The sequence below is a fragment of the Micromesistius poutassou genome (genome assembly GCF_964030765.1).
Source record: "Micromesistius poutassou genome assembly, chromosome: 11".
Classification (NCBI taxonomy): Eukaryota; Metazoa; Chordata; class Actinopteri; order Gadiformes; family Gadidae; genus Micromesistius; species Micromesistius poutassou.
In genome coordinates this window covers 3864320-3876253 of record NC_140281.1, presented here as the reverse complement: position 1 = coordinate 3876253, position 11934 = coordinate 3864320, and the positions used below count along the sequence as shown (strand labels likewise).

At 50.1% G+C, this 11934-nt stretch overlaps 1 protein-coding gene across 1 annotated transcript in view; it reads right to left on the bottom strand.

Annotated features, from left to right (window-relative positions):
- Positions 1-9317, bottom strand: part of myo1d (myosin 1D) — a gene marked incomplete at its 3' end in the record, with an annotated part of 46504 nt that extends 37187 nt beyond the window's left edge. The window contains exon 1 of the mRNA XM_084474833.1: positions 8707-9317. Coding sequence (XP_084330959.1) covers positions 8707-8801 — 95 coding nt within the window. The 5' untranslated portion in view covers positions 8802-9317. The remainder of the gene's footprint in view (positions 1-8706) is intronic.
- Positions 9318-11934: the final 2617 nt, after the last annotated feature.

Here is an 11934-nt window from a genome sequence, read left to right as displayed (position 1 = left end):
CCTTAACCTCAAACTGGACACCGTTCTTCCTGGAGGTTTTCCAGGTCCTAGGCTCCATCAGACGGCTGCCTGCGGAACAGCGACGGGTCTGGCCGGCCCAGACGACAACACAACTGATCTCTGATCCATTGATCTCAGGGAGAAAGGACTTCTGTTCACCATCCCGGTACCAGAGGCCCTCCACCTCTACCTACCTTCACCTTAGAGGTCCCATGACATGCCACCAGGTGTGGTGTGATTAGCCGTTACAAGCCGTTTTGGAAATCTGCCCCTTATGACATCACAGGTGGGCGTGTCCACTTATATGTGTGCTGGATAGATCAGTCTACCAGCCTACCCAGTGGACTGTAGTAAACGTTGCTCATCTATCCGTCACACATCTAGGTGGACACGCCCACCTGTGACGTCATGAGGGGAAGATTTCCAAAACGGCTTAATCGGCGTAATGGCTAATCACACCTGGTGGCATGTCATGGGACCTTTAATCCCTCCTGAACACCGAGACACCCAGACTCAACCTCTGCCAAACACGGCTGGTAGGATTTCCCTTCGGCTGATTACAGATCCTGCTATGCTTCAAAAACACTGCAATTACTTGGAGGGGGAACTTTTCCGCCACACCACGGTTCCTCCCAGCTGGTGAACATCCCAGTATGTGTGTCACCCTGTAGGGTATAATAATCCTACTGTACCTCTGAGGGTACTACTGTACCCTGTGTCGCGCCTTGATGCCAACTCAACATCTAGAGGTCTGGAAGCTAGTGATGGGTCGTTTGCGACTGAATCAGATCGAAGGAACGACTCTTTAACAAGAACGAACCGACCTGATTCCACGTTTCTGTACTCTTGTTTGTCTCCATCGTTCCTTCTCCCAGACTCGACTCCCACTTGACTCGCTGTTCACTGTGTTAAGTTAGCAGAGTGGTGAAGAGGGACTGGCCTGGGCAACAACATCCCGATTCCAAACATTGCTCCTCAGCTGAAAGGAACTTAGTTGTAATATTGTGTGTTGATTGATGACTGGTTGCACGATCATTTGAGAATCTGACTGACTCACTCTGCATTCCATGATTCACCGATACCGGAAGCGCGACTGAATGAACAAGCAAACAAACAAACGATTCTGAACGATTCTTCTTGGCAAACTGACCGACGCAAACTGAATCAAGGAAAAGAATCATGAAATCCATCACTACTGGAAGCTCACTGCAGCTCTGTGGTTAGCCAGCTCCTCCTCACTTAGAAACTGTTCATGGTCCAAGACCGAAAGAGACCACACCCCCTCCATGGCCCTCCTCTCGTCATCTCAAACCTTCTTCCAACCAATGACCCGAGACAAACCACAACCAGGTGATGGTTTCGATGATGGGAGAGAAAGGAATAGACAAACTGATCTCTGATCACAACAAAGGAAGGCATGAGGACAGACTGGCATGAGGACAGACGCACCCTGAACCACAACGCAGCCGGAGAGAGGCATGCGACAGGTCGGGATTAGAGTTGGCTCGTCTGTTTCGCAGGTTGTTACACAGTGACAGAAGCAGTCAGACATGAATGAGGAAAGGTTTACTCATTCTCATTCATGCCATACCAGTGGTTTATTCTGTCATAGGTAAGTCCATAATGCACATTAGTAGTGACTGAATGTGAGCACGTTCACTACCTCCTCGCTGTATGATAAGACCCAGCTGGTGTGTTGGTCTGCGAACGTGAATGGGTTTGGATCACAACAGGTTCTCTAACAAGAGGACCATGGTGATTGAAACCAGAGCCCACGCCATGTTTGGCATGGGCTGGCAATTAATGTACGCACCTTTTGCATGTTGTACGTCCTGGCACTTAATTTACTCACTTGTTGTATGTTGTACGTTCTTGCACTTAAATATAGTGCTAAGCATTGTGTAGCATCTTATCCTAGCTATCTTTGTTGTGTACGGGGAATGGGTTAACCTAGGGATTGTTAGTGCTTGGCACTTGGTGCTGATCATCCTTACTGTACCGACAGAGATATATTGTTGTTTCTCTTTCTTTCTAAAAGAGAGAGAATCCCTTGGGGTCAAATAACCGTAAATTTAATAACAAGGCCTTTCGGTGAGTGTGAGGGAGGGAGAGAAGGAAGGAAGGGAGGCTATGAGTGAGGTAGGAAAAGAGGGAGGGAGAGAGGCACGGAGGCAGGCAGTAAGGGAGGGAGGAAATGAGGGAGGGAGGCAGTGAGTGAGGGAGGGAGTTATAGAGGGAGGGAGCGAGGCGGTTAGGGAGGCAGTTTATACAGAGTAGTTCTTGGACATGACTGCCGGGCTTCTGCAAAACCTGTTTGCACTTTAGCAGCCGGCCAGCAGCGGCCAGCGGGGAAGACCAGAGGCTGTCAGACAAAGAGGCCAGCAGAACCAGACATGACTCACACACACACGCACACACACACACACACACACACACACACACACACACACACACACACACACACACACACACACACACACACACACACACACACACACACACACACACACACACACACACACACACACACAGGGACACACACCCCTCCCAATAGGGAACAGCAATTACTCCAATAGGGGGAAACCAAGAACTGAAATAGAGGGAAAGTGCAAAGACAGACAGACGGCTGAAAAGCAGAAAATATGAAAATAAGGAACATTATGCTGCTGGGCAGGAAATCCAAATGGGACAGAACTCTCTGGTCCACCAGCATAGAAATAGATACCGTCTATAATCCTCTGAGATTGTGTATACAGGTGTGTGTGTGTGTGTGTGATGAAGGATAGGTGTGTGTGTGTGTGTGTGTGTGTGTGTGTGTGTGTGTGTGTGTGTGTGTGTGTGTGTGTGTGTGTGTGTGTGTGTAGCTGTGAAGTGATGGAAGATCCCTGGCTGTGAACGTGAGTAAGCGGCCGTCTCCCATGGTAACAGAGAGGGAGGGTGGGAAGGGGTGGGGCCTGGCCAGGTGGTCAAGACACAAAAGAGCAGAGAACAGGAGTGTGACATCATACCGGCTTTTGACAGGGGACACACCTGCAACTCTATCCCCCACGCCTGACACGCGCACACACACACACACACACACACACACACACACACACACACACACACACACACACACACACACACACACACACACACACACACACACACACACACACACACACACACACACACACACACAATTTGGATCGCATGGCGATTCCTTGAGGAAAACGACCACACCCTCTCTTTGTAAACAAGCCGTTGGATGAGTGTGGATGGTGGGGCGGGGGGGTGAAGCAGGAAGGGTGGTGGTGGGGGGGGGGGGGGGTAGCGGGGTGATGAGACTCATGGCTGCAGCAGGCCTGGGACTCCTAATGGTATCAAGACTCCACAGAGAACACAGAGTACACTCAGGACCAGACTGTACCCTCACAGCCAAAACACGACTTTACGCTCGCAGACTCCCCCCTGCCCCCCCTCCCCCCTGCCCCGACGCACGCAGCGCGAACCGCTCTGCAGAACACGCTCCTCACCGCTCTGTTTACGTTCTCTAAAAATAGAACCTCAACAGAGTCTGTCTGAGAGGCTTTCAGCGAAAGAGTGGAAACACGACAGGCAAGGAGAGAGGGGAGGCGGGAGAGAGAGGCACGGGGCGGGGGGGGGGACGTGGGTGGGACGTCCTGCCAGTGACCCCCGTCTGCCAACGCGGCGTCTGCTGGGGAACTGACTTGAGAGGCGGTGGGGGAGGGGGTGGGGAGGGGGGGGGAGAGAACACACTTTATGTAAGCGGGTAATGTGTTTCAGATTACACTGGGTCGTATGAAAATTCTTGTGGCGAGACTGGACTCTTTAGTCTGTGGGGAGGAGTGCACACGAGCATGCACGAGCGTGCACAAGAGCGCACGAGCGCTCACCACAGCACACGCCGCTGAGGCGGTTCCCTGGAGGGCGAGCGAGAGACGGACCGTTCCAGAGGTGTGCTGCCGTTCTTCCCTCTTCTCCCCGTGAGGAAGAATTCTCCTTTGTGGAGAAACAGAGCGCTGGTGTCGGTGTGAGGAGAGAGAGAGAGAGAGAGAGAGAGAGAGAGAGAGAGAGAGAGAGAGAGAGAGAGAGAGAGAGAGAGAGAGAGAGAGAGAGAGAGAGAGAGCTGAGGGCAGCACATCAAACGAACAGAGGTGAAGCTTCACTCCAAACAGACCAGTATCTGTTCTCCACAGTTACACAACCAAGCTCAGTAACACGTCCTGTGTGTGTGTGTGTGTGTGTGTGTGTGTGTGTGTGTGTGTGTGTGTGTGTGTGTGTGTGTGTGTGTGTGTGTGTGTGTGTGTGTGTGTGTGTGTGTGTGTGTGTGTGTGTGTGCGCGCTTGCTTTCTTTTTATTGCTTTCTTATCATTTAAAACAACACAGTTGGTGCCAACAGGAAGTAAGTTCTAAAAATCCAAAACTGAGGTTAGCAGCATCGCGGTCATTCAGGTGGAGACCAGATTATGTTACTATGCAAGGTTTATGTTATTATTATTTTATTGTTAAAGAACAATATTGACAATATTGAATAGGCTGTAACTGAAGAACGATGGGACTATCTTGTTGTTTCATACTTGTTTCAGCTTCCATATAACAAGGACTTTACAATTCAATATATCAAAGAATGCCCTCCAATAGTACCTGCTGCTGACCTGCTACATTTCAGAGGTGGGTGACCCTGTGCTACAGGTCAGGGGTCACCAGAGCAGCAGACAGGATCCACAGCTACAGCTGTCTTGGTCGCTGGACTGGATTTGCTCACATCTTTGTAACAGACTTTTTGTGTTTACATACATTTTCCAATGTAAATGTTCCATGCAAAAGATTTGAGCTCCATTATCCGGTGACCTTTCACCTGCGCTCCACGTGTACTTTGCCCCCTGTATTTACTGTGCATTTAAAAACAGGGTGTGTGTTTGTATGAGTGAGTGACTGAGAGAGTGAGTGTGCGCACAGCAGCATTGCACAAGTATTGAACGAACACACCTATTGAAACGCACGTGACATCACAATATATACAACAAAACCAAAGCCATCAAGACAAAAATAGATCAAACACCAAATGGACCAAGGATAACATCCTCATGGGGGTCAGCTCCCGGTTCTGAACACACGACGCGGGTCTGTGATGGGCTGGCGCAGGAGGAGAAGCAGGAAGTGGTGAAATGTGAGCACTAAAGGCGAGGAAATGCCAATGGGAAGGGCAGCCAGCATGCTGGCTCCGTATTATTAGAGACTTCCTGTCCCAAATGCTCCTCCCCTCCTTCAGAAACGACGCCAGGTCAGAGGTCAAAGCCCTCATGGTGGAGGGAGACACAGAGGGGCTCGACGGGTACACACGCGCGCACGCGCCACACACACACACACACACACACACACACACACACACACACACACACACACACACACACACACACACACACACACACACACACACACACACACACACACGCACAAAGGTTATGAGAAGATATAAAAAGGGTTTAAAGATGCCACGCAAAAACATCTTTAAAACAAGGAGAACAGACGGTTTTCCAGCTTCTGTTTATTATTTTTCTTTCTGGATTCTGTTGGGCAGAAAAAACCCAGAGGTCACGAACACGGACCCCCAGGTGTGGTGTCCTCATGCTCATTACAACAGAGACACAACGTCCAGGACATGAGCCACGGGACACGGCTGGGCTCCCTGAGAACTCGGGACTGTTGCCTTCCTCTACATCCATCATCTCCTAATTTAGAGACAGAGAGTGTCAGGAATAGCTGCATTCAGTGGCGGTCGAAGACAGGAACCTCAGCTCCTCCTCCTCCTCTCTGTGGCCGGGGCAGAGACAACTCCGCCCAAACAGAGGAGACCCATCCAGAAACAAACGATGAGATCTGCATCTTATGAAATACAACGTTGCAGAAATAAAAACGCAAGAGCCAGAGCCAAAGGCGAGGCCGTCGGCGACCTTCCGACCAATGGGAGCAGAGACAGATTCCCGATGCCGGTGCAGCTCTGCAGCCCGACCTCCAGTCTACCCAGCATCTCCTGGAACCCGCTGCCATCGGGCCCCGCCGTCTATTTCAGGAGCCTCCGATGGCCCCGGCTCCCCCACAGACCTCAGCCTCCAGTCCAAACAAAGTAAAGTTGTCTGCCAACACACCGACCAAATAAAGCGAGGGGCAGAGCGTCTCCGCTCTGCAGGCACTGGGAACCCGCCCTCGGTCAGCAGCTCAACATGGCGGCCGTTTCACTTCCCAGTCCGCGTTCCCACAGCCGAATGCACCCAGGAGAGTTTAGATGGATGGGAACCAGTGACCGACTTTCTGTGATAACTAGCTAAGGGGAAGGCGTGTACCTTATCCTAGCTTCACGTGATTCCAGCACGCACGCACGCATAATACGCACACCACACACACACACACACACACACACACACACACACACAAACACACACACACGGTGGGTCACGCCCTCTGCAAATAACAGTAAATCTCACACACACACACTTGTACACAGACACACTCTGGTACGCAGACACACACACACATGGCAGGCCGGTGTCAAGCTGCAGGAACACAAACACAGCGGCAGGAAAAAAGGAAAGTGTCTGGAGTGTTTATCAGGGAAGGTGAGTTTGGCCGCTCAGTGGAGCGAACCGCTCAGTGGGAGTGGAGCGATCCGCTCAGTGGGGGACCAGCCCAATGGGACCAGCCCCCCGGGTGGTCTGGGTCCCGGGGGGGGGCTGGGTTCCGGGTTGGGCAGGGTCCTGGCGTGGGCTGGGTCCTGGGGCACCAGGTGGGACTACTGTGTGTTCTACTCCACACCCGTGTCACACCCGTGTCACACCCGTGTCACACCCGGTCCGTGTCCTGGGGCGTTAGGATCCCATCAACGTGTCCAGAGGTAGACCTGCATCCAGCGTGGCCTAACTGTGCCTGCATTACCGTGTTCATAGACGCCTGGGATGGGATGGTGCAGAATATATTACTGCATTGAAAACAAATTCCACCACAGCAGCAACACTGACCACGCCACGCTCTGTGCTGCGTCACAGCCGGCAAATTAAAACCAGATGGTGACTCAAAACAGGAACCTCTGTTTGTTTGTTGTTGTGTCCCTTCAGCGCTGAGGAGGGATATGTTAGGGTGGGCAGCGAGCCCCATTCTCTGGTTCCCTCTGTCCTCCTGACCCCCTGTCTAATAACGTAGACCAACCAGCCCTACGGCAGAGGACTGTGTGAAAGTGTGAAAACGTGTGAAAGTGTGAAACGAGTGATTCAATGCAAACGAGTGATTCAATGCAAATCAGTAGTCAAATCGTGTCTGTGAACATCGTTCAGCCAAAGTATTTACGACTCTAGACGACAGAACGTTCACAGCGTGCTTGTTCAGCGTTTGGCCGTTTGAAATGTTGTTTTGTCTTCCGGGGACACGTCGTGGACAGACGGACAGATGGACAGACGGCGGTTATTGTCTGTTTTTTCACTTCAAAAGGATTTGGGTTGGAAACATCTCACTACAGCAGAGAGTCTCACATGCCACTTGGCCTGTCTGCTCTCAGACCCGGGCCAATGCTTTGCCTCTCACAGCCCAGACCCCCCCAGACCCCCAAGACCCATCAGACCCCCCCAGAACCACCAGACCCACCCTGACCCCCTGGTCCCCCCCAGACCCACCAGACCCCCCAAGACCCACCAGGCCCCAGCCCAGACACACCAGACCCCCCCAGACCCCCCAGATCCCCCAGACCCACCAGACCCCCCAAGACCCACCAGGCCCAAGCCCAGACCCCCCCAGACCCCCCAGACCCACCAGACCCCCCAAGACCTACCAGGCCCCAGCCCAGACACACCAGACCCCCCAGACCCCCCAGACCGCTCTGATATCACAGCAGCATGCGCGAGTGTGGGCACATGCTAATGAGTCCTGGTCTTTCTCCAAACCCACACACCAGCACCCGACGGCCATTGTACCACCGGGCCCTTTGACTGACAGCGGGGGGGGGGGGGGGGGGCAAGGCCGTAGGTTCTCGACCGTCAGCCAATCAGATATGGTGGCACAAGCTGTGGCCTTTGCATTGATTCAAAAGCATGATATGATTGGGCTGTTTACACAGGGAGCTGTGTTCAAGGTCGAGGAAGGCAGGGGGAAATTCTTTGGTTGGAATTGTTTCTGCTCTAAAGAATCCCAGACTGATAAGGCTTCACCAAACAAAGCCTTGGTCCACAACAGACACATGTGGCAGTGCTTTCAGTATCTTAGGAATGCATGAAACATGCAAATAATGCCCATGCCTCTCTGTCGGTTCAGGTGAAACGGAAGTAGCCTGTACGTTTATTAGGTTCCCAACGTACTTATATTAACAACACTTGCAAAACAAGCCGAGGTAAAGGTTTATTATAAAGGATTATTATTGTGGTGTGTCCCTCCCAGGCCTGTCAATCAAACGAGAGGAGGATGCTCATGTGACGTCACCTGTTGATCAACACCGAGCGACTCTAATCAGCTGACGTGGAGCCCACCTATAGCGAGCCAGCGCTCACCTGAGCGGAACGGTTCAATGTTAATAAATGATAACTTGTAATGTAATCTCCGCGGTAATGTACTCTACATCCAGCCTCATGCCTCTCCCCCCCCCCCCCCCCCCCTCCTGGGTCGTGGAGGCTCGGACCCCCCGGAGAGGCCGGGGTGAGGGTCGTGTTCCCCGCTTCTTACCTGAGCTTCAGGTTGGCCATGAAGTCTTCCAGAGACACGTTGTCCATCAGGACGAAGTCCGCCTTCCCGAACTCCAGGCTCTCATGTTCGGCCATACTGGAGTCTGTGTTGGTTTGCTGGTGGTTCTTGGTTGATCTGAAGAAGGGATAATAATCCGAGGCGGTTCTTCTGCTTCAGGCGACTTCAGATGAAGCGATGGGATCCGACAGCGAGCTCAGAAGTGAAGCTTCTCAGCAGTGAGACGTTCAGTCCATCCGCATTGTTCATATCCAGGCAGAAGTCTAATCCTTTAAAAAGTTATAGCCTATCCTTACTCATTTTAAAATAAACGCAACGTGAAAGGTAGAAATATCTCCGACAAGGTGAACTAATAGGCCTATGTCTCTCTCTCTCTCTGTCAAACTATTACAATGTCTTTAAAAAAAAAACAATGTCATCCAAACGTGTTCATATCTAGCTGCTGATGCTTTCCATCCAATATATTCTCGTCCTGTTACGCCGAGGAAAATCCATACATCTTCCTTCGGCTTTTCCTTGAATTTCCCCGTCCCGTCCCCAGCCCTCAGCAGCCAATAGGCGTCCAGCCGCCGCTCCGGGCACCGCCCCCTCGGCCGGTAGCTGCTCGTCAGGATTCGGCGGTGCGTCTAACTTTAAAACTATTACAAACATGTGAGATGACCAGAACTGGGCGTTGTTGTACCCTGCATAGTTTAGAGGTGACGCTTAATGGGAGGGGAAGGGGAATGTTCTTTGATGGGTTAAGATACCCCCTATTCCCTTATAAGGGAAAATAAGAGTTCCTTTTTATTTACCCAAGGAAGGCAAAGTGCAACCCGGGCAGAAATCCTGCTGGGCTTCACTCCCAGTGAGTCAGTGAGAGTAAAGCAGTGAGCGTAAAGCTCAGAGTAAAGTACAGTCTGAACCCGGCTGTCTTCAGGCCTGTTTGATGCTTTCACCGCACAAAGGGTGGGATATGTTCGATCTTCCATTGATGGAGTTGACATATGTCTTTAAGACAATACTGGCATATTAATACACAGAGCTTGCTGAAGTACATGAGGCCAACAGCGGCTCCTATGGACCACAGCCAGCGTCTGGGACAGCAGTCCCACAACGCCATCTAATGGAGGGAGAATGTAGGTGCGCTCCCATGGCAGAGCACTGTGGTTTCCAGCTTTAGACCAACATTAATAAAATATCTATAACGGATAATAATACCACTTCGTTAATATACGATACATATATATTAAAAGTAAACTCTATTCCAGAAGATTAATGTTTAAACACGAAAATTGATCCACTGTTCATGGAAAAGTCTGCAGTAGGCAAATCCAATTGGGTTACGTTGGTAAACGTTATGTTTATTAACGCTGTATTAACAAATTGATTATCAATGTGTATAATTGCTATTAAGTGAGGCCTTTTCCTCGACCTCATGCCTCTGTCAGGCTCACACGGACCAACTTGCAGAGATAAATAATTTGATTCGAAGTCTAGTATTAAGGCCAGTAGGCCTATTGACAATCAAATGCTCAATAAAAATAAATAAATATAAAAGTCTTGTCCCTCAATAAGCTACTCTGTTTATTTACTAACTCTAGATCCAATGCTCTATTATTTTAATGAGACAGAGACCTGGTCCCGTTCTGTTCGTCTCCTTCACTGGGCCCCATCTGGGGGGGGACAGTATTCTGATGCGTCATGTATCCTATAGTCCTCCTAGTTCTCCTCCATGATATACTGGTTCCTGCGCTGCACTATAATAAAGTGGTCAACGTGAGGATGATGGTCTGATGAGGAGTGGACGGCGTCCGATCGTTGGAAGGTAAAGATGATGCACGTTTGTCCTCAACATCGCCCGTCCTGATGCGACAGTACCTCAGGAGGTAGAGCGGGTTGGCTGGTAACCGGAAGGTTGCTAGTTCGATCCCCGGCTCCTCCTAGCTGAGTGTCGAGGTGTCCCTGAGCAAGACACCTCACCCTGACTTCTCCTGACAAGCTGGCTGTCGTCCTGCGTGGTTGACTTTAGTGTGTGAATGTGTATATGAATGGTTAAGTCGCTTTGGATAAACGTACGTAAAATCCTCTAAATGTAAATGTAACATCCATTCAGAACTGTTGTGATCCTGTGGAGCAGAACTGAATTCTCTATTTCACATTTTTATATATGCAAAAGCCAATTAAAGGTTTTATTTTATTTGTCTGTTTACTTATAAGACTTAATATTATAATATTATAAAATGATAAACCGTTATTTGGTTGGCTGCACCTCACTGCTCCATAAACAAAGGGATACTGTGTCAAGAGATACCAGATATCCTTATCTGGTATCACAAACAACATCATAAATCATCGTTTTTTTTAGGATTTATAGCATAAGTAAGCATACTAATGGCTCATTACATCGCTTTATGCTTCTCTGATGAAGTGTTAAGATTCAGTGACAGCTTCATTAGAGAGACGCCTACAGTGAATCCTAAACAGAATATCTGATCATAGACATCATTAAGCATATTTAACTCCATCTGGGCTTCCTTGTTTTATTTTTCTATGTTTTTCTTTGATTCTGAAGTAGACCAGTGCAAGGGGAGGAGCTGGAGATACAGAACCTAAAGAAGATTCAGTATGAAGATGTAGGGATGGGAAATACTAACAAACATCAATGCATCTTAATCCCTGCACCCACACCCACAACCAACGCCACCCCCAACCGCCGCCTCCAACGCTTCCACCACCACCACCTCCACCACCACACCCATCACCCCCACCACCACAATCACCTCCACCATCACCATCACCACCATCACGTCCACCATCACCCCCACCAGCAACTCCGCCTCCACCTCCATCACCTCCAACCCAACCATCACCACTGTCACCCCCACCACTCCACACGTAGTCATCTCAGTAGGAAGAATCTCCCTAGTGACTCCCCGTTCTCAATTAGCTTTTTCTTTTCCTCTCTAGGCGTTGAAAGTGAGTAACTGAGTAACCTTTCGAAGCCCAGATTGGTATAGCAACAGAGCTTCGAGACACTCTTACTGTGATATGCAAATGATTTGCTTTAACTCGACCAATTGTTCAGGAGGGGATCTGCTCACTCCTCCTGTCAGATCTAAGATACACGGAGCCCAGGACAACAGAGGGGATATTCTGCTTGCCTCAGCATGCCACCAACAGTGAAGAAATGTACACTTCACATATGTTTTCATTTATTTATTAGTTCAT